This window comes from Mastigoproctus giganteus, chromosome 1, assembly GCF_048544385.1.
Source record: "Mastigoproctus giganteus isolate SK-2022 chromosome 1, ASM4854438v1, whole genome shotgun sequence".
Classification (NCBI taxonomy): domain Eukaryota; kingdom Metazoa; phylum Arthropoda; class Arachnida; order Uropygi; family Thelyphonidae; genus Mastigoproctus; species Mastigoproctus giganteus.
Genome location: NC_143575.1, coordinates 7,173,040 through 7,197,081, shown reverse-complemented (window position 1 = coordinate 7,197,081; position 24,042 = coordinate 7,173,040). Strand labels below are relative to the sequence as shown.

The window sequence follows — 24,042 nt, the reverse complement described above, 5'->3', positions numbered from 1 at the left end:
AAGCCTCAAGTATATTATGTCTATAGAAGTGTTTACAGGCCAGTTTGCTAAAAAATCTCAAGATAACTCCTGGGGATTAATAATCCTACATCCTATGCTTGAGATCAAGTAATTACAACCTTGAACAAAAAGGGTTTTTAGAAGGGATATTTAGAAATTCTCTAGTTGTCGACAGGAATAGAACCCAGACCTCTCCAAACGAGTGGCAGATGGCAGTGTATTATGCTGACTAACCTTCCACAGAGGCAGTGTGTGGACTGACTGTGGTTGGCCCTGGCAGTTTCCAACATTTTGGTCCTCATCTTTTTTTTCAGTGGTAACATACTACAAATGCTATTTTCTTCAGCAGTGATTGCTGCCTAGCTGCTCAGTCCAGTCTGCTGCTGCACAGCGGCCCTTGTGTGTGTAGTACAGTTGGTAGGATCACCATCTCCGCACCATATGGAAAAGACCCAAGTCTCATCAATCACAGGAAGAATTTTTATGGGCCTTTTTCACAACCTCACTGAGTTAAGGTGTCTCAGGTGGGTGTAGCATGGTTTTTCCCCTCCTGGAAACTGGTTTTTCATTCAGCAAACAGAAAATTGAATGCAGAACACATGCAATTTACATACAATATACATGAAGCATATGGCCTTAGTCGCCAATGCTCCTAAAACCATACTACAGCAATATCTGCACGGCATTCATAATTTATTGATGAATGAATTATCCACTTTTGGCCAAGTTTATATCTATAGATTTGAGTTTTTCTGTTACATTAGCAGTGAGGACTATAATTTGCCAAGATAAGGTAATAAAATAGTTTATATGTATGATAATGGTCTTTATCATGTCACTCACAGAACATGCATTATACATTGAATGACAATTACAGATATATTCCAGAATATTCCATTTGTACCTTTACCTCAAGTTACATCTTAATAGCCACAGTATAACTATTGTAAATGAAATTTATATCATAGGACTAAAAAGCATAATTTCCAGGAACATGGTAATCAAACAATTGTCTGAAGAAAATAAATGCCCTCTGGATGATTTCTGCAATGACATGGGGGACAAACAGTTAGCTTATTAAATCTGTCATCCTCAAGCATTGTGTTCGCTGCTGGATGAAAGTCTCTTTCACATATCTCCATGCTTTTGCTGTTGCAAGTCTCTTCCATCTCACTAGATTCCATTGTGGTGCTGGGGAGGGGGGGGTGTATTGTATTGGCCACAGAACACTATGCTGGCCATATGGGTCTGTGTTCACTAGAGCTTCTTTAGTCTGTCAGTTTCTGAGGTTCCTGCTGCTTCAGCGGCTTCCATAGTAGTTCAAGTCTCCCAAGGTAACCAACATACTTAACCCAGCAGTGTTAAGTGTGGTGGTTACCTTGTAAGGGTTACTCAGTCCCTTACATGCTGTTTCCATCTATGGTGGACACGAGGGGTTGGAGTTCTGGGGGAATTTTCAGTGGTACTGGTTTCGAATGGAGTACTTCTCAGGTACTACAATGTACAGTTCTGGTAGATGGAATATTTAAACAACTTGATCCTATTGCAATACAGTGCTTTAAGTATAAGCTGAAGGCATTCAGAACATCTCTAGTATATAGTCTCTGTGTCAATGTTCAGGAATATCTCTATCTCCAGAGAAGAATAGTGCCTTTCAACTATTAAGTCAAATTTTGGAATGTGCCTGCACATCCCATACTTCTTTGCCCACATTGGTCCATACCACACATGAATAAACCAAATGCAAACAAACTGGTAGTATTTTGACTGGGAAATTGCTTTCTGTGAATTTCACTTTTCATTAAATGAAATCCACCAAGGAGATATTGGATCTCCATCAATCTCGGCCCCAATAATATTTGATGATTACATCTGTCATTGGGGAAGAGGTTCCTTTTTAAGCATTAATAGACCTGATGAAGAGTGGTCAAATTTGAGATTGCATTAGCACTCGTTTGAGCTGACCATGATTCGAGCTCATGGGACTGCTAAATACAGTTATGATCATATTCTTGTTAAAATGATTAGTTGTAAATGCCTTGTGCTGCAGCATAAATAGGTCTTTATATATACATGTATATATTTTAACCCCAGGGGCTCACATCTGGTGAGTATCGGCTTGGCACACCCAGGGTCCTGAGTTGGATATCATCATTCTTCTCTTTCTTGGTGATTCCTTTCTACTTCTCTCTCTCTCTCTCTCTCTCTCTCTCTCTCTCTCTCTCTCTCTCTCTCTCTCTCTCTCTCTCTCTCTCTCTCTCTCGGGGTAACTTGAAAATTTATTTATTTTTTTGGCTGGTGCAGCATAAGCCTCAGGATTCCTTACACTATATGGCTAATAATAATAAGACAACGTCTTGAAGTACATTGAGTTGTATGCAATAGTTTTCTCAGATGTTTAATAGATGGCACTGAAAACTACTTCTGTTCCTCATGAATTCTGGCTTACTTTTGACTGAAATCTTCCTGCAGAATTATATGTAATATTGCAAGCCATTTAATGATGTAACAAAATGTTATTAGCATTAGCATTAGTAGAAGCATTTGATGGAAGAAAGCAAGCTTATGCAGCATCAGCCATAACATTTAGCCATTATTTAGCCAGACCCACCAAGTTCAGTATGACTACTGCAAAGCAAAAAGGAGTTCTGTCACTCTTGAGTAAAATTAAAACAGAGATTACTAAGGATTAGCAGAATTCACACCATATATGCTGGATTTAACTACATTATGGAATACTAGGCAATGAAAATGTAGATGAAGCTGTGAAACATCCTATTTTCTATAGCAGCATGTTCAAGAGGCAAATAGAGGGAGCAATACTCTTGATCTGATTATTAGTAGTGATTCTTCATGCATCAAGAATCTGCAGATAAGGGAACCACTAGGCGGCAGTGATCACAGTGTGCTGAAGTGGAATTTACTCAAAGAGGTAACTACCATCAAGAATAAAGGGAAGGGTTTTTGCTTTCATAAAGGTGACTACTGTGGTCTGAGACAGTATTTAAATTCTATACGGTGGGACCAACTGATGATATTACCAACAACAACATTTTGAATGCTTCCCATTCAAAATGGGAAGCATTCAAAGAATTAATCTTGGAAGCTACTAGGCTTTTCATACCAACAAAGAAATATTGTTCAAGATTTAAGCCTAAATAGATGTCAGATGAACTAATTAGACATGTGGCAGAGAGGAAAAATGCATGGGATACATAAATTAACATGTGACACAGAAGCCTATGACAGATATAAGCTGGTCTGTAACCAAGTTACAAAGGAGGTCAGGCAGGCGAAGGCAGATTACGAGAAATCTTTGGCAAAGGATGTAAAGAAAAACAGCAAAGAGGTCTTTATTTACGTAAACTCTAGAAGGAAGGGGATGTATCAGATTGGTCCACTTGACATAGATGGTTCAGCTGTTGTTGATCCTGCTCAGGTAGCTAACAAACGAAATGAATATTTTGCATCGACATTCACACACGAGGAGTTATTCAGGAAGAGGAATGCCAGAGGTGTATTCAAATCTGGCAGTAAGCTAAGATAATCTTGTAATAACTGAGAGTTAAGTGGAGGAGAAATTGTTGAAGATAAACACAAGAAAAGCACCTGGGGTGGATGGAATCTATCCAGTTATATTAAAGGAGGCAGCAAAGGAAGTAAGCAAATCCTAAGCCATAATTATGAGAGCTGCTTTGGACTCAGGGGAGGTACCCATGGACTGGAGATGTTCAAATGTGACCCCAATTCACAAAGGAGGATCAAAGGGAAACACAGGTAATTACAGACCTGTTAGTTTAACTTCTGTTTCAGGGAAATTAATGGAGACACTGGTTAAAGAAGCATTGAAGGATTATCTAGACAAGACTTCAGTTATAGCACGGACACAGCATACGTTTGTTAAGGGGAAGTCTTGTCTGACTAATTTGATTGGATACTATGATGTAGTCACAAAGGAACTGGATGCAAAGAATAACTTTGATATCATATATTTGGATCTTAGAAAGGCCTTTGATACTGTTGCACATGGAAGACTGCTGCACAAATTGGAGCAGTGTGGCATTGGAGGCAAATTGCTGCTATGGATAAAGGGATGGTTGAGTGGGAGAAGACAGAGAGCGGTAATCAATGGACACTGCTCTTCTTGGACTAATGTTATTAGTGGAGTCCCTGAGGGTTCAGTGTTGGGTCCATTGTTGGTTTCTGTATTTATAAATGATATTGATGATGGTATATCAGGCTTAATGTCCAAGTTTGCAGACGATACGAAGATTTGCAGGGTTGTTAATGACACTGATGAAAGTACACTGCTGCAACAGGATCTAGAAAAGTTGAGCAGATGGGCTGAGAGGTGGCAAATTAAGTTTAACATTGACAAATGTAAAATACTACATATGGGAAGCAGTAATCCCAGAGTAATGTATCAACTCTGTGGTACCACACTGACAATGGTAGAGAATGAAAAGGACCTGGGGGTAATTGTGCAGGTAGATATGAAGTTTTCTGAGCAGTGCAGACGGTCTGCAAGAGTAGCTCATGATGTCTTGTCAATGATATACAGGAATTTTTCTAGCAGGGATAAGGAGGTGATTATCCCTTTGTATAAGGCAATGGTCAGGCCACACTTTGAGCACTGTATACAGGTCTGGAGGCCTCATTTTAAGAAGGATGTAGAGCTGTTGGAATGAGTACAGAGAAGGGCAACAAGATTAGTGAACAGAACAAAAGGGTTACTCTTACGAAGAAAGGCTTAAGTTTTGCAAATTACAGTGTTTGGAGACTAGACGCCTGCGAGGTGATCTGATTGAGGTGTATAAAGCCTTGAATGGTTTGAGCATGCTCAGTGCTGATGGGATTCTTTCTCTTGCTCAGAATAATCACCTGAGAGGGCATAAATTCAAATTGAGGAAAGATGATTGTATGAGAGATGTGCGGAAGTTTGCCTTTAGCCAGAAGTTGCCGGAAGTTTAGCCTTTAGGTTGATTGTTGGAACAAACTTCCATCTGTCGTAGAAGTTGATAGCTTAAATAGATTCAAGGCAGAACTTGACAAATGTTTGGAGCTAGGGGATCGGTGAAATAAGGGCTTTTTTTTTTTTTTTTTTTGGATGATGCTATGTAAGCTTGCTTTCTTGCATCATGTGCCAATGCTAATGCTAATTATGGCTATTGGTTTGCTTACTTCCTTTGCTGCCTCCTTTAATATAATTGGATAGATCCCATCAACCCCAGGTGCCTTCCTTATGTTTAACTTCAACAATTTCTCTTTCACTATGCTCTCAGTTATTACAAAATCACTTAGCTTCCTGTTAGCTATATAAGCTTGCTTTCTTGCATCATGTGCCCTTGCTAATGCTATGGTGACAGCTTTGCAACCTCCAAATTGCCCTCCTGAGACTACAAAATCAGTATATGACAGGTATTACTAGCTATTTTGGCAGAAAAAAAAAAAAATTGCCACAATAGCTGGTATACCTGTCATATGCTGATATGTAATAAACACCCATTAAATAAGCTAAAGACATAAAACAAAAAGCACAGTGATGACATTCCAGCTCTTGAAGCTCTGCTTTGGATTTGGTTAGACCTACTGTCATCCAATTTTTTTTAACTAGGGAAATGTGATGTTTACTTGAATAGGCTTGTGAGGTGTAATCCCAGTTATGTGGTTCATTGGATTAATCATCAAATTCTGAAGACAATTCTTCTCTAGATGGTTTATTGGGAATTGACAGATCTTCACTGTGTGATATTGGTGCAATTGAGAATGGTATGCCTGGATTCACTACAGATTTTCTGTTTACAGACTTGAGACTGATATTTATTATTAGCTATATGGTGCAAGGAAGCCTGAGGCTTATGCTGTACCGGCCAAAAAAAAAAAAAAAATTCCCTTATTACCCTGAGAGCGGGAAGTAGAAAGGAATCACCAAGAAAGAGAAGAATGATGATATCCTGCTCAGGACCCTGGGTGTGCCACAAGCCCATACTCACCAGATGTGAGCCCTTGTGGGTGTACCTACTGTATAAAATTAGTAGGCGGGATGGTTTGTGGGCTCTCCCTATATTTGGGGTATAGTGCATGGCATACATATAGAGCTACCATAAAACCATTCTTCTAATGTTGACCTGCAATGAGGTGCTTACAGCTTGTCTTGATCATCCATAGGGATTCCAGACAACTTAGTGCCACCAATGAGGTTATGCTTCACCTACTTCGGACCTATATGTTATTCACGAATATAACAGAATGGAACTGTGGATAACTTACACCTTCATTTTGTAGCAAAAGTATCTTAGGTATCAGTGTCGTATATACTTATAATACATATATATATAAAATGCTTAGGTATACTGCCCAAATTTTCCAACTGCTAATTCTTTGCCAGCACCCATTCACGCTGTTCACGTCACATGACCACCATACTGAACATTATTTATTAATTTTTGTACGAACGTTTTTTGACTGAAGAAAGGAAACCTATGCCTGAAAGCTATCAATGTATATTTATTTTAACTTTATTTTATCTGGCTTCAATTTTAATAAACCACTCTAAGTTTTAAAAAGTGTAAAAATGGCTGAACAGTGTGTTAGAACTTTGAGAAAATGTAGAAGAAATGCTAATGAAACATTAGAGGAGAGATCTAATAGACTGAAAGAGATTATGACTAGGAAGACGGACAGAAAACATTGAAGAGAGAGAGAAGCAAGATTGGAAATGAGAAGATGGTCGAAATGCCATAGGACTAATCAAATAGAAGTACTGAATGCAAATAATCAACAAGCTGTAATTAATTTGGAAGAGTACGACATAGGAAATATGTGTGAGTATTGCAATGCAAGATATTGGGGACATGAGTTAAACACATCGAATAAATACACTAAATGCTGTCATGATGCAAAAGGTTTCACTTATTCCAATGTCTCTGAGACACCTACTCTATTGCGAGAGCTGTTTACAGGGGATACATGTGAAGCAAATAACTACAGAAAACACATACGAGAGTACAACTCATCAATGGGTGCAGGGATTAAATCACCGCCTGGAAATGTCCATACTGTTTTAGAATACATGGCCAGATTTACCATTTGGTCTCACTGTTATATCCAAACTAGGCAAATAAGCCAGGATATGAACAACTTTATATTTTCGATTTTGCTGAAGCAACAACAAAACGGCTTGAAAAAACAATCAAACCAATGGTGTATGGCCGAAGTAATGCAACAGTTGGACAAGATGCTGATGATTTTGTCCATAAATAAATTTGCTGAGTTATATAAACAAATGCATAAAGTAACCCAGGCCAGTCCAATAATGAATGTTCGAATGACATTTATATAAAAGACCCAGACTTAGATAAGAGATGATATAATGCACCTACATCCAAAATGGAGGTTGCTGCAATATTTGTTGGAGAAGACAGGCAACCATCTGCAAATAGAGACATATGCATATATTCCCCAGGTGACTGCTGTAGAATTATGTCACTGCTAAACAAGAATGGTGAAGATTGAAGGATCTAGATTAAACTCTTTATGCCATAATCAGAAAGATGGCGTATGTTGTGCTGAGTACAACTAGTAATACATATAAAACCTTTAATTTCTGTTGAAATATTGACACTATAGAAAAGCCAATAACACAATTGGATTCAGCATATAAAAAAAAATGATTAAAAGAAAACAAACATTTTTTGTTGCATGTGTTAGTAAGTCAATAGCAAGACACATAATTACTCAAATTCTGCCCTACTTTTGATGATGATGTCGATTCTAAAGAAAAAAAAAAGAGGGAAAAGAAAAAGAGGAATCACAACTCAAGTGTCTGTGGAAAAAAAAGAAAAAAAAAAAGCCTAAATACCCCTAAAAGTATAATTGTAAACTGATAAAGAAAATGTGGAAATATTTATTACAGAAATGTATGATGAAATTATAGTTACCAAGAAGACTGACAAAAGACACGCTACTCAAAATGGTTTTCTGTAAGCAAGGCTGAAAAAATAACTGATGAATCAGGAAGATTGGACCTTTATAAAAAAAAACTGATTGTGTGAGGATATTGAAGTAACCTTGGAACGAACACTGAGTGTGAGAGAGGGATTAAAAGTTTGAACTGATTTAAGCTTATTCAGGCAATTTATCTACCATTTTAGATAAAGGAACCAGGTGGAGCTGACTTTGAATAAGGGAGTAGTATAGATCCTTGCTAAAAATAAATTTAAATAAATATGGATGATAATGGGACCATAAAATTTTGCATAACCTTGGTGAAACTGACAGTGCATAATCAAAATAATGAAAGTGGACTTATGAAAATAATTTTGAAACCTAATTTGAGTCATTAAATCAACAACGTACCAAAATCTAAAATTAGCACACAAAAAATACATAAGAAACAGTTAAATAGAAACAAACAGTTTTTAAACAATAAAATTGATCTACTAAAATTGCGAAAGGAGATGTATTTACAGTATGTTGACACTTACTATTGTTTTAATTGAACTAATACATGATTATTGACACTTTCTTCTTATTTTGAGGATGGTAGCAGAGCATCTTTCAAGGACTGACTCTGGTTGGCCCTTTAGGTAGTGACACAGTGTTTTGTTCTGGTCTTTAGCATCTCATACAATGAGAATGAAGATATAGGACAAGTTTGAGGACCGTCTTCTCCTTCCATGTCAGGCGCCTCCGTAGCCAGGTGGGAAGGAGCAGCAGTGCGTAGCACACGCTTCTTGATTAGACCAGGGTTCGAGCCTGTCACCACCAAATACGGAGGATGCGGAAAAGTCAGCAAATGACCACCGCATATCCCCAGAGCAATATAGCCTTAGTTGCTAATGCTCCTAAAAACCAAATAACAACAACAACCTTCCATGTTTTTGTAGCCAGCAGAATTTAAACTGCCTGTTTAATGCAATCATCAGTGAAAGTTGTTATGTGTAAAAGCATCCTAGTGTGTGAAGGTTTCAATAATTCTTGTGAAGGACAACAGAATTTTTTTTATTATTTTACATGTTTAAACTTGTTTCAAGTTCAGAAAGAAAAATATTCATACCTGTAGTACTCTGAACTCCACGAGGAAAAACATGCTAAAACTGAAGGAAGGCAACATAACGAAGTATGAGAATTATTACTGTGACAAGTGATACTGGATTTACTGTGATGAAGAAGAAATATAACAGATGTGGAAGTTTCTGTTCAGTTTCCTGATAATATCTAGATAATAACAAGGGTCCAAGAAAGAGAGGACACAAAATAAGATAACATAACATACTTTACAAATTTTTAATTATAATTTGCCAGGCATGGCAGATTACAATTAAAATATTATTTTGTCCATAAATAAATTAGCTGTTTGTGAACAAACTTTATCAGATTGAAGGAATGTATGAAATTAATATAAAAGATAATTATAGTGCATACCACTTATTGTGATCAGGGATAATATTATTTGTATAATGTTATCACTTTTATGAATTCCTAATCATATGGATACTAATCCATAGAAAAAACAACATTTATTGTAATCTGTGCTATTATAATTGGTGCTTTGATTTTATTTTTGTAATCACTTTTTAGCCTTATTGCAGTTTACACTTGTAGTGAAAGTGATTATGTACCATTCTAATTTGTGGTTTCTACAGTTTGTGTAATTGTCAGTGTTGTTACTCTCTAAAAGAAAGTACTGTATCCGTGCTCCTGCCAATACTGACTGTTTTAGTAGGGCATTAACCCTTTTCTAATTGATTTTAATATTTTCTTATTTGTTTTTAATGGTTTGTATGGATTTCCAGAAACATTGTGACAGTTTAATTTTTATTGATGACTTTCAAAGAATTAGTAGACAGCCGAAGTATTTTCTATTGCTTGATTTTAATGTTTCTTTTCAGAAATGTGTATATGAAAAGGTTTCCACCTTTTTGTGTATACATGCTCTGCATCAATAAACAATGCTGAACAGCTGCATTCTTGTTTCATCGGTTATTGGTATCAATTAAGCAGCATCCCATAGTGATCATAATAAGTGGCATCCACTGTACATTCATTCTGCTTTAAAGACATACATATCTGCCACTTTCCTATAAGAATATCTAACTTATGCTCTTGTGTTCGTAATCAGTTTTTGTACATATTGGGCTTAGCTCTTTTTTTCATGTAGCTATGAGAAAGCTGGGTTTGCCACTTAGTGCATTGATTTCATATTGTGAAGGCACTTCACCACAAACATCCTTGGTATTCCACATAGTATGTGGAGATCTCAACCTTCCACCACAGTTCAACAGTCTGCCGAATATCATGTTGAATAGGCTGCAACCATGCTTAGTCTCATTTATCAATGACCAACCCACAAGAGGTGAAAATAGACTAGACCTGATTCTGTCTTCTGGTTAATATATAATTGATTTACTGCTCGAAATGTCTCCTATATCTGATTATAGTCCAATTGTAATCCTCATAGTGCTACTGTATATTGATTTTAATGTCAAGAACAAATATAAGAGCTAGCTTGTGACTTTGCCAGCCTTTCTGGATCCAAATAAATGCTTATATGCTGCCAACTGTATCCCATGGGATTGCCTACTCACATGTGATGCCTTACTTGCAATAACCCTCTTAACCGGTTGGATCAACTCCGTTGCAGAATTTGCGGCTTCCGAAGTAGTAAGGATCTCTTCTAGATCAAAAGCCTGCTAGCTTAACTGTTTTGTTTAAACAAAAGCAAACTCCGTACAGAAAATGGAAACTGTCAAATGATGTACAACACAGAATTAACTACTGGAGGGCGGTAATTATTTAATAGGGAAAAATCTAGGAGCTACGTGAGTGGCCCATTCCACCCTCTGCCTTAAAAGGCACAAAATCCCTGAGGATAATAGCCAACACACTGAAGATGGCTGACAAGTTCTTACCAGGGCAGAGCGTTGCAATCAATTCACAGCTTATCACATATGAGAATTGACTTTAATAAGCTTGTAGAAGATCAGAACTATAGAAGACAAACCGTGGTGTGGTTCTCTGAGGCTACTGTTACCTAGCAGTTTTATGTATTTCTGTTAACAACTGTACACAATTGTGTAATTATTTGAACAAGTGTGTATCTCACCATAGGTTGTTTCAGTAGATGTGATGCTAAGCTGAACTTTTTACTACAATGGAAAGGACTCTAGACAGAAATGTAGTGATGAGACTTTCATTTTATATTTTGGCTATTCTGTTATATTTTAGCTATTCTTTTTTTATTTCATTTTATGTTAATACTCGGGCATTTTTCTGCTGTGAAGGGAACTTGTCTCATGCCAATGTACTACTATATTTGGTAGGACAAATATTCTTTCTTTACTTTTAAATAAAAGGCTTTGCTCCAATAGAGAAGTATGTTGCAAAAATAAATTGAAGTGTTTTTTTTCACCCTGAAATATTTTTTGGTTAAGTCAGTTAACTGGAGACCTATCCAAAACAGTAAAGAGTAACATAACCAGTTTCCTGCTGTAGAGACATCAGTGTATAAAGTCTCTGCCTTTTATAAAAAAAAAAAAAAAAAAAAAAAAAAAGACCCACTTAATTCCAGACATGTCCATCCTTGAAGCTCAGTGGTGGTAATTATTCATAATCTTGCTTTCATAAGACAAAACTACTGTCTACTCTGTATTTTATAGCAGACATTCTACAGTTTTTCATCCAGTGTTTTTTTTTTTTTGTTTTTTTTTAGTGCACTTCTAAAACTTTTTTTTAGTGGGAGCTCTTGCTTTTGTAATGTACTCTGCCTTCAAGGCATAAAGGGGGGGGAATCAGGCAAACTAAGGCATTTTACAAGAAGTCTGACAAAGAATGCAACAAAAAGTAGCAAAGACTTATGCTAATACTATAAGGAAAGGAATGATGTTATAATTGTTGATGATCTTGTTCAGGATGTTGATAAACTGAATAGAAATTTTGCATCTACATTCACACAGGTTTTTTTTTTTTTTTTTTTTTTAGGGATGGGGATCCCAGAAGTACATCAAATTCTAACAGGGAGTTAAATTATTTTGTGATAACTGAGAAGAAAGTAAAACAGAAATTGTTGAAGATAAAAGTAAATAAAGCATGTGGGGCAGATGGAATCTATCCAGTTATACTGAGAGAGGTAAGCAAACCTTTAGCTATACTCATGAGTGCATCCTGGGATTCACGAGAGGTCACTATGGAGATTGGAGGTGAATGGATGTCTCCCTCGATTCACAATGGAAGATTAAAAGGTGAAGTAAATAATTACAGACATAACAAGCTTGACTTCTGTTCCAGGGGAAATAATGAATTCACTGGTTAAAGAAGTAATACAGGACCATCTAGACAGGAATGCAGTTATATGCAGAAAGCTTTTGATTCTGTTCACATGAAAGATTTCTGTACATAATGGATCAGTGTGGCATTGGGGCAACTTACTGATATGGACAAAGGGATGGTTGAGTGGGAGAAGGTAGAGTGGCTGTCAGTGGGCACTGCTGTTTTAATGTTATTACTGGGGTCCCTAGGGTTCAGTGCTGGGCCCATTTTTATTTTCAGTATTTATTAATATTGGAGGCATGTCCAAGTGTGCAGGTGATATGTAGTCTGTCATATCTGTAGGTTGGTAGGGGGATTAAAGACATTAATGAAGGTATGATACTTCAATGAAGTCTAGAAAAATTAGGCAGATAAGTTAATGTGGCAATTGAAGTTTAACATTGACAAATACAAGATACTGCATATGGGTAGCAGTAATTGCAGAATAACATACCAGCAGTGTGCCGACTGGGCTAGCCAGGTGGGTAAAGTGCCTGCCTGGCACCCTAAAGGTCATGGGTTCAAATCCCACCTCTGGCTTGGATCAGAGTAAAATGCAAAAACTTTGGGAGGTGCATTATGGCTACAGAAGCCGATGTGCCAACAACTATAAAAAAAAAAAAAACCAACAGTGTGGGTACCACACTCAAGATTGTAGAGAACAGAAAAAGACCTGGGAATAATTGTGCATTCAGACATGAAGTTCTCTGAGCAGTTCAAATGGATTACTAGAAAGCTCACGAAGTTTGTCAATGATTCACAAGAATTTTTATGTAATTACTCCACTATATAAAAATGTTTAGGCTGTATCATTAGTACTGCATATAGGTGTGCAAGCCTCATTTTAGGAAGATTGTTGGATTCTTGGAACATGTGCAGAGAAGAGAAAAGATTAGTGAGGGGAACAAAAGGGTATCTTAAAAAGAAAGACTATGGTTTTACAAATTGCATTGTCTGGAAAGTAGGCACCCTGGAAAGTAGGGAGATTCGATTGACGTGTTTAAGGCTTTGAATTGTGTGAGTAAGCGAAACATTGATGGCATCTTTACTCTTGCTGCAACAGTAAGGGGCATTAATTCAAATTGAGGAAGGTTAGTTGCAGGATAGGTATGTGGAAATTTGCTTTCAGCCAGAACGATAAACTTTTGGAAGAAACTGTTATTTGGTTTTGTTGGAATGGGTAGTTTGTATAAATTTAAGAAAGAATTTGACAAATTATTACAGATGAAGTGATATGTGAATTCCCCCCCCCTCCTGCAGTATAATCTTGCTTCCTTTTATCATTTGTCACTACTAATATATCACACAAATCATTTAAAAAAAAAAGTGCGAGCAGTGGATGATTGACAAATGTCAAGGTATAGCTGACAATTAGTCATCTGTTCCAAATTCATATGTAACAAGTGGATTTCACAATTGATGCATTAGTCACTAAAATAATGGCTAGCTACTGAAGAAGAGAAAGATATGGAAACTGAAAAAAGAGGTATTAGATGTACCTGAAGTATTTCTAAAGTGCTGGAAGCTCTCACGGCTCTAGTGACAATCTCAGTGGATCAGTTAAATTACACTTCAGGGATATTTATTATTATCAGTAGTGGCAAATAATGCAAGAAAGCAAGCTTATGCAGCATCAGCCCCAACACTTCCCATTTCACCTGTCCATCTGCTCTAACAGTTTATATAGTTTCTTGAATTTATTGAAACTACTCTCTCTCTCTCTCACACACACGCACGCACGCGCACGCACACGCACGCGCACACACACACACACACACACACACACACACACACACACACACACACACACACACACACACACACACACGCGTGCGGTAACTCGGGAATTTTTATTTTTTTATTTTTCTTTTTGGCTGGTGCAGCATAAGCCTCAGGCTTCCTTGTTACCATATGGCTAATAATAATAATAACTCTAAAACACCCAATGGGAGTTTGTTCCAACAATCCATGACCCTCAGTCTGAAGGCAAATTTAAGTATATCTGACATGCAACCATCCTTCTTTAATTTGAATTTATACTTCTCATGTTTACAGTCTGAGTAAGAGGATGGATTCCATCAGAATTGAGCTTATTCAATTCATTCAGGCCTTAAATGCCTCAATCAGATCTTGCAGGTGCTTAGTCTCTAGACACTGCAATTTGTAAAACCATTCCTTGTAAGCACATCCTTTTTCTTTCCATGTCTTGTTGCTTTTCTCTGCACCCATTCTAACAGATCCATGTTCTTCCTAAAATGACACTTCCAGATTTGTATGCAGTATTAAAGATGTTACCTGACCATTGCCTTATACCAGGGGTCAGCAACCTGTTGCTCGCAAGCCACATGTGGCTCTTTAACTTTTAGCCCACATGAAGCAAAGTTTGAAATGGAGTTAGAGGACTTAAAAATTACGGACATGTGGAGTGCAAGACTAAAATGCCTTAAAACTGAAATTGAGGATTTGGAGAGGCAAAAGGGCTGCCCTTTGAATTCTACATAAATGGATGCCGATAGATGAGTTGAAAAAGCAAGACCAAATTGTGTTCGATGTGTCATGGTGTAGCTTACCGGGCACGTGTATAAAGAAAATATTTGCGTTTGGACTTCTTCAGTTTTTGATTTAATGAATTTCTGTGGGCAAATATTTTCGAACGTGAACTATACTAAAAATAAATCAAGAAACCATCTGAACAATGCAAGTCTCTCAGCATGCTTAAAGATAAATTATGGCATACTAACCTGATGTTGAGAGGCTCGCTTAAGAAGTTCAGCAGCAAAAGTCACATTAATTAGAAATGTTATTAATAAATATTTCAATATATATATTTTTTTAATAAAACACCTTCCCACTATTCAATTTCTTAACCCCCCCCCCCCACCAGCTTGAGCTGAAGTGTGACTCTTGGGATTCTTTTTTTTTTTTTTTTAAATTAGATCAAAAATGGCTCTTCACTCAAAAAGGTTGCTGACCCCTGCCTTATACAATGGGATAATCAACTCCTTATCCCTGCTGGCAAAATTCCTGTATATAATTGACTAAACTCCTTGAGCTGACCTGGCAGCTTGTTTGCACTGCTGCAAAATTATGCACAGGTCTTTTTCATCTTTTCAACTGCCCTGATCTCTCATCTAAAGTACCTGTGAGAGTATTTTGCTGTCATAGTATCCAGTCAGATTGGCCTTGCAAGATCACCCTTTAACAAATTCATGTTGCGCTTTTTTTTTTTTTAATTGAAAACTTCAGGCATGAGCGGTATTAGAACCTATAGTACCAGAAGATGAAATGCACAAGGCATAATTTCTTATGGATTTAGGTAATTAACTATATAATGTCAGTGTAGAAACACCATAGTTTACCCATAAATTTGAACTACGTACGTAGTGTAAAAGGTATCGTTTTAATTGTATCTCATATTGTGGGTGCCTTCACAATGAGATAGCTGGTACTGCACTACTTCAAAATGTCGACCGGGCTAGCCGGGTGGGTAAAGTGCCTGCCTGGCAACCCAAAGGTTGCGGGTTCGAATCCCGCCTCGGGGTTGGATCAAAGTACTGCAAAAAACCTTGGGAGGTGCATTATGGCCACAGAAGCCGATGCGCCAACAACTAACAAAAAAAAAAAAAAAACTACTTCAAATAAATATCTATAGGTATCTATCTATAATAAATATCTGTAAGTATCTATAGAAAAGGCATGCAGCAGAAACAGAATGTCTGAGACAGAGAAATGGGTCATTAATTAACCTAACTTCTCTCTTTTGAATGGAGTCTAGAAGCTGAGAGAGGTTTTGTGGGCACCCCGCCAGATTTGGGAACAATATTCAGTGATAGAGGAGATTTGAAATTTGTACAGAGTGAGCAGCTGTTTGGAAGAAAAGTAATTCCAAAAGCAAAAAAGAGAACCCAGTTTTTTAGATGCAGAGGAAGCAACATTTGTGATATGCTTATGCTAAGAGAGATTAGAAGTCAGGGTGCCAACCGGGCTAGCCGGGTGGGTAAAGTGCCTGCCTGGCAACCCAAAGGTCGTGGGTTCAAATCCAACCTCAGGCTTGGATCAGAGTAAATGCAAAAACTTTGGGAGGTGCATTATGGCCACAGAAGCCGATGTGCCAACAACTAACAAAAAAAAAAAAAAAAAAAGTCAGGGTAATCCCTAATAGAGATATGTAATCTTGTCTAGAAATCTTATTGTCATTGAAGATAAGCATAGGAGCAGAAGAATACTTTCTGTAAGTTAAGACAGGAGTCAGTTTTAGAAGAATTTAAATCTACTGCATTACTTTCCCACTCGGCATTTAAGGAATTGGTAGTGGATATTTGAGAAGTTGAAGCTGCTTGTGTAGGGCAAGGTTTCTGAAACTGGAAGGTGGAATGCAATGTGCTGTCATTAGCAAAACTGTGGATAGGGTCTGCTGTGTCTGCATTATAACTTTATTCCTGCCTAATTTAATCAGTGGCTCCATTATTTTCCATCGAACAGAAGTCAAGCTGACAGGTCTGTAATTGCAGACCTGTCAGCCTTTTGATTCCTCTTTGTGAATTGGGTATACATTTGCACATTTCCAGTCCATAGACCTCTTCTGAATCCAGGGATGCACTGATAATTGTGGCTAATGGTTTGCTTACCTCCTTTGCTGCCTCCTTTAATGTAACTGGATAGATCTCATCCACCCTAGATATAGTCCACTAATGATAAATTGTCACATTTTCATTTTTCTATATGTATTACTTTTAATTTATAATTCAATTATCAGTGAATTTTAAATTAAATTAACTGTCTATATTTTTCTCTCTTATTTTAAATCAAAATTTCTGTTCTGTTTCCCACACCCACTTTTTTTTTTTTTCAAAAAAAAAAGAAGCAATTTTTGTATGTTTAACCCATGCCGTTTTTGATTGTTAATTTTATCTGTTTTATTTGTGTTTCTATCCATCTTATATTATTGTTGTTGAGGATGAAGTGTTGTTTTTATTATGAAATAACATATATGCATTTTACTTGGCTATGGTAAATAAACAAAGAATATACGGTAAACTGAAAACTGATGCATTCTTTGTTTAATATAAACAAAACTAAACAAAGTGCCCAGGATTCAGGAGACATTCTTTCATAAATCACTGATAAATGTCCAAGTTTGCCGATGATATGAAGGTTGGCAGGGTTGATAATGACACTAATGACAGTACACTGCTGCAACAGGATCTAGAAAAGTTGAGCAGATGGGCTGAGAGGTGGCAAATGAAGTTTAACATTGACAGATGTAAAGTACTACATATGGAAAGCAGTAATCCCAGAGTAACGTATCAACTCTGTGGTACCACACTGACAGTGGTAGAGAATGAAAAGGACCTGGGGGTAATTGTGCAGGCAGTTTTCTGAGCAGTGCAGATGGTCTGCAAGAGTAGGTCATGGTGTCTTGTCAATGATATACGGGAATTTTTCTAGCAGGGATAAGGAGGTGATTATCTCCTTGTATAAGGCAATGGTCAGGCCACACCTTGAGTACTGTATACAGGTCTTGGAGGCCTCATTTTAAGAAGGATGTAGAGCTGTTGGAAGGAGTACAGAGAAGGGCAACAAGATTAGTGAATGGAACAAAGGGTTGCTCTTACGAAGAAAGGCTTAAGTTTTGCAAATTACAGTGTCTGGAGACTAGGCACCTGCGAGGTGATATGATTGAGGTGTATAAAGCCTTGAATGGTTTGAACATGCTCAATGCAGATGGGATTCTTCCTCTTGCTCAGAATAATCACCTGAGAGGGCATAAATTCAAATTGAGGAAAGATGGTTGTAGGATAGATGTGCGGAAGTAGTTTGCCTTTAGCCAGTGGGTGGTTGATTGCTGGAACAAACTTCCATCTGTCATTGTAGAAGTTGATAGCTTAAATAGATTGAATGCAGAACTTGACAAACATTTCATTTGGAGCATGTGGGTGGGTGAAATAAGGTTTTTTTATTTATTTTTTTGCTGATGCTGTATAAGCTTGCTTTCTTGCATCATGTGCCTTTGCTAATGTTAATTTCATGCCATAAAACACCAACCAACCAACAAATTTTTTTGATGAATGCCTTGAATACTTTATAAATTTTTTGCCTTTTGACATATTTTCAAATAAATTTTGATTGGCTCGTTACCATCTCACACTATGGTATCCTGCTATAAAATTTTGGATTCAAACAGTATGACATGAAATTCTGAGTAGTGCAAACAAGCTGCCAGAACAAATTACTGGAATTCTGGCAGTGATATACAGGTGCTTGTCCAGCATAGAAAAACAAGCCTGAAAAACAAGATGCATGGTATTTCAGAGACTGCTGGGAGCCATTGCGGTACAAGTAAACACATGGGTTGTGTTAGGGTAGCTAAGAATAGAAATAGGTGCATGTATACTTGCGTGTACACCAATGCTAGGAGTTTAGTAAATAAATTTGATGAATTTGAGGTATTGCTCAAAACATCGAAGGCAGATATTGTTGGGATATCAGAGACGTGGTGTCACACAGATATAAGGGATGCAGAACTGCAATTTGGGGAGTACAACGTCTACAGAAAGGATAGACAGGATAGGAAGGGAGGAGGGGTTATGCTATTAGTTAAGAAACACATAAAAACCAAGGAAGTGAAGCCAGTCGACATCGCTGGACAGTGCAGTGTGGAGTCAGTTTGGTGTGACATAAACATTGGGAGATCAAAATTGAGAGTAGGAGTGTGCTATAGGCCTAATGACTCTGATGAGTATAATAAGGAACTGTACAGGGAAATAGAGTGGGGCAGTAAATCAGAGTGTCTTATAATGGGAGATTTTAATTTCCCAGATATTGACTGGAATTTGGGGGCTGGTTACTCACACACTAGCAGGACTTTTGTGGATTTATTGGATGATTGTTTTCTACATCAGCATGTTCGGGAGGCAACTAGAGGGAGTAATACTCTTGATTTGATTATCAGCAGTGATTCTTCATGCATTAAGAATCTGCAGATAAATGAACCATTTACTCAAAATGAATGAATTTACTCAAAGAGGTAACTACCATTAGGGGTAAAGGGAAGGGTTATTGCTTCCGTAAAGGCGACTACGATGGACTGAGACAGTATTTAAATTCTATACAGTGGGACCAACTGATGATGTTACCAACAGCAAATTCAAAATGGGAAGCATTCAAAGAACTTATCTTGGAAGCTACTAGGCTTTACATACCAACTAAGAAATATTGTTCAAGGTTTAGACCAAAATGGATGTCAGATGAACTAATGAGGCATATGGCAGAGAAGAAAAATGCATGGGATACATACAAATTAACACATGACACAGAAGCCTATGATAGATACAAGTTGATATGCAACCAAGTTACAAAGGAGGTTAGGCAGGCGAAGGCAGATTACGAGAAATCCTTGGCAAGGGATGCAAAGAAAAACAGCAAAGAGTTCTTTACTTATGTAAACTCTAGAAGGAAGGGGATGAATCAGATTGGTCCACTTGATATTGATGGGTCAAGTGTTGATGATCCTGCTCAGGTAGCTAACAAACTAAATGAATATTTTGCATCGACATTCACACATGAGGAGTTATTCAGCGAGGGGAATGCCAGAGGTGTATTCAACTCTAGCAGTAAGCTACAGAATCTTGAAATAACTGGGAGTAAAGTGGAGGAGAAACTGTTGAAGATAAACACAAGAAAGGCACCCGGGGTGGATGGGATCTATCCAGTTATATTAAAGGAGGCAGCAAAGGAAGTAAGCAAACCCTTAGCCATAATTATGAGAGCTTCCTTGGACTCAGGGGAGGTACCCATAGACTGGAAATGCGCAAATGTGACCCCAATTCACAAAGGAGGATCAAAGGCTGACACAAGTAATTATAGACCTGTGAGCTTAACTTCTGTTCCAGGAAAATTAATGGAGGCACTGGTTAAAGAAGCACTGCAGGATCATCTAGACAAGACTTCAGTTATAGCTCAGACACAGCATGGTTTTGTTAAGGGGAAGTCTTGCCTGACCAACTTGATTGGATACTATGATGCAGTCACAAAAGAACTGGATGCAGGGAATAACTTTGATATTATATACTTGGATCTTAGAAAGGCTTTTGATACTGTTGCACATGGAAGACTGCTACACAAATTGGAGCAGTGTGACATTGGAGGCAAATTGCTGCTATGGATAAAGGGGTGGTTGAGGGGGAGAAGACAGAGAGTGGTAATCAATGGACACTGCTCATCGCGGACTGATGTTATTAGTGAAGTCCCTCAGGGCTCAGTGTTGGGTCCATTATTGTTTTCTGTATTTATAAATGATATTGATGATGGTATATCGGGCTTAATGTCCAAGTTTGCAGACGATACAAAGGTTGGCAGGGTTGTCAAGGACACTACTGACACTATGCTGCTGCAACAGGATCTGGAAAGGTTGAGCAGATGGGCTGAGAGGTGGCAAATGAAGTTTAACATTGACAAATATAAAGTACTACACATGGGAAACAGCAACCCCAGAGCAACGTATCAACTCTGTGGTACTACACTGACAGTGGTAGAGAATGAAAGGGACTTTGGGGGTGGTTGTGCAGGCAGATATGAAGTTCTCTGAGCAGTGCAGACGGGCTGCAAGAGTAGCTCATGGAGTATTGTCAATGATATACAGGAATTTTTCCAGCAGGGATAAGGAGGTGATTATTCCATTGTATAAGGCGATGGTCAGGCCACACCTAGAGTACTGTATACAGGTCTGGAGGCCTCATTTCAAGAAGGATGTAGAGCTGCTGGAACGAGTACAGAGAAGGGCAACAAGATTAGTGAATGGAACAAAGGGGTGCTCTTACGAAGAAAGGCTTAAGTTTTGCAAATTACAGTGTCTGGAGACTAGGCACCAGCGAGGTGATCTGATAGAGGTGTATAAAGCCTTGAATGGTTTAAGCATGCTCAATGCTGATGGGATTCTTCCTCTAGCTCAGAAAAATCACCTGAGAGGGCATAAATTCAAATTGAGGAAAGACAGATGTAGGATAGACGTGCGGAAATTTGCCTTTAGCCAGCGGGTGGTTGGTTGGTGGAACAGACTTCCATCCCTTGTGGTGGAGGTTGATAGCCTAAATAAGTTTAAGGCTCAGCTGGACAGGTATTTTGAATGAACAGAGGGGTGAAGTGGAAGTGGGTTTTTTTTTTTTTTTTGGCTGATGCTGCATAAGCTTGCTTTCTTGCATCAAATGCCTCTACTAATGCTAATGCTAATAGACAAAGAGGCGGTCATCCTGTTGTGTAAGGTGCTAGGCTATATCTGAAATACTGCACACAGGTGTAGAAAGCTCACATTGAGATGGAGATAGATCTGTCAGAAAGAATGCAGAGAACTACTAAAAGATTATTGGGGACACTGAAGGATACTACAAGATTATTACATATTCTGGAAACTAGACATCTGCATGGGGACATAATTGAAGTGTATAAGGCTTTAAAAAGGGTTCAATAAATTAAATATTGTGGCACCTTTAATCTTTCTAAGTTGAAATACACAAGGGAGCATATATTTATATAAATTTTATTAAATTTATGCTACCTTTTGCAGAATAGGAGTAAGTTTGTGTTAAATAATTGGCTGAATAAATAAAAAAAATAATAAACTTCCATATAGTGTTGTGGAGAATGGGGTATTTTGAATAGATTTGGAAAGTTTGAAGGAATGGGGGAATTTTTTTTTTTTTTTTTTTTTTTTAACATGACAGTTCGATTCTTCTGCATATCTTCCAGAGTATACTAACCTTAATTCTGATAACCTTTTATACAATATGGGAATACATTCTGGAATACACAGAAGTGGGAAGGAAAGGTGCTTTTGTGCTTCATAGGCAGTACTCGAAAGGTACACAATATGAAACATAAGATACTTAGGAGGCACTAGGAAAATTCCTAGTACCAATTTGGTTGCTTACTATCAGGTTACTTACTGCCAATTTGGTCACTTACTGTGCAGAGCTTTTCAGTTTTGTGACCTACAATAATTACTGTGGTCTCGAATTTGAAGCTTTGCCTAAGTAAGTAACATAATATGAAAATGTGTAAATCGGCAAAACAGAAAATTCCATTGTACTGATTTTCACAGGTTTTATTTTATTTTTTTAAAGTTTTTGTTTTGCATTTTATACTAGGTAATGACTAAAAATTCCAAGAGAAGCAGTTGTAATCGTTACATTCATAAATCCTTCATTAGATGTGAACTATACTTTATGTGGGGGGAACATAATCCAACCCAAGCCATCTTTGTTTTGGTCTGAGTGGTCAGAATGAAATGGAGACAGTTGTTGCTGTGCTCTTGCATATCAAAGTATGTGCTAAAATGTTATTACTTTTATATAGATTTCCTTCCTGTGATTTCTGCTATTTTCAAACTGTTTTAATTTTTATTGAGAATTTTTACTTTATTTATATTTTTTGCATGTCTGAACATATGATTTCATAATCAAGCATACATAATATGTATTCCCTGTTTCTTTCATGTTAAGTTAAAGCTTACCAGATTGTTTTCTTTTTATTATGAATAAAATGAAGTAAAACTTATAACACAGTTATGTTATTATTCTGAGAGATAATTAAAACATACTTAATTAATGTATTGGTAGTAGTTACTAGTCTAATAGATAAATTCTTTAGGTGTTCTTTGTGTGCTTTTTTAAAAACTTGCCTTTATGTATTTCTTTAGTAAGATATTGATATGTATTGACTTGCAGGTATTGTCATAATATAATTTAGGGTATTTCAAAAATATCTAATTTCTGATGAACATATGTGCACATCTAGATGACTTTTTCTTTAAAATTTATAGGCTGCATTATGGTCATTTGGTGGTCAGCGTTGAAACTACAAAAAAGGAAGACAGAAAATCTCCACATCAAGATATGCTGCTGTCAGAGTTTTTGAGGTTATATCGCACTGAACCTTTTTATATGGTTGGAACTTTGCATGAAGATTTTTTACGTAAGAAACAAAATTTTAGTTATATATCAGAAAACTTTTGCTAATTGTATTTCATCTGAACACTAATAGGGTTAGGAACTGCAGGTTCACTCAATTGAAAATAATATTTACGGTGTCAATGGAAGAGATGTAAAGCAAAATGAAGGCATTTTGCATGCAACTCATATGCTCATATACTCAAGTTGCACGCTACTTGAGTATACCTGCACACAATAGGAATGTGTGTATTATTGTCCTGTCTTACCGTCCCCCCTCCCATTGCATAATTATAGAAAGCACAGTTTTACAGACTAAATCAAAGAGCTCCAACTGACTTTCCTACAGTATCTTAAAGTTTCAAATAGGAAATTAGCTGCATTAGGTTACATATACACTCCTGCTAAAAGTTTGGAATCACAGTGTATGACACCAGTTTTTGTTAATTTTTTTTTGAAATTAGCTATGACACTGTAAGGTTTAATATAAAAAAAAAAAAAAACACTTAAGTATTTTAGGATTTTTTATTAAGCAATGAAAAATTTACAGCAAAAAAAATTGAAATGGTTAATATTAACAACTATACTGATTTTTCATTAAAATATCCTCCACAAGATCTTATCACTGCCTTCATAGACATGACATTCTGGTAATTAATTTTATAATAGCCTTGATTAACATTATTCTAAGTTATCTGCAAGGTTTCCTGTAAATTTTATAAAGATGAGTAGACTTACTTCACAGAACTGACAGTTTAGATGATCCCATAAAAGTCCTATTGGATTTAAG

The 24,042-nt window shown here is 37.1% G+C and overlaps 1 protein-coding gene across 6 annotated transcripts in view; it reads left to right on the top strand.

The window, feature by feature from the left end:
• The window catches only part of LOC150090521 (bifunctional peptidase and arginyl-hydroxylase JMJD5-like), a 153,663-nt gene that overhangs the window by 86,510 nt on the left and 43,111 nt on the right, over positions 1–24,042 (top strand). For all 6 annotated transcript variants that reach the window (XM_090371318.1, XM_090371334.1, XM_090371327.1 and 3 more), the window contains one exon: positions 23,126–23,277. In XM_090371318.1, coding sequence (XP_090227444.1) covers positions 23,126–23,277 — 152 coding nt within the window. The remainder of the gene's footprint in view (positions 1–23,125; positions 23,278–24,042) is intronic.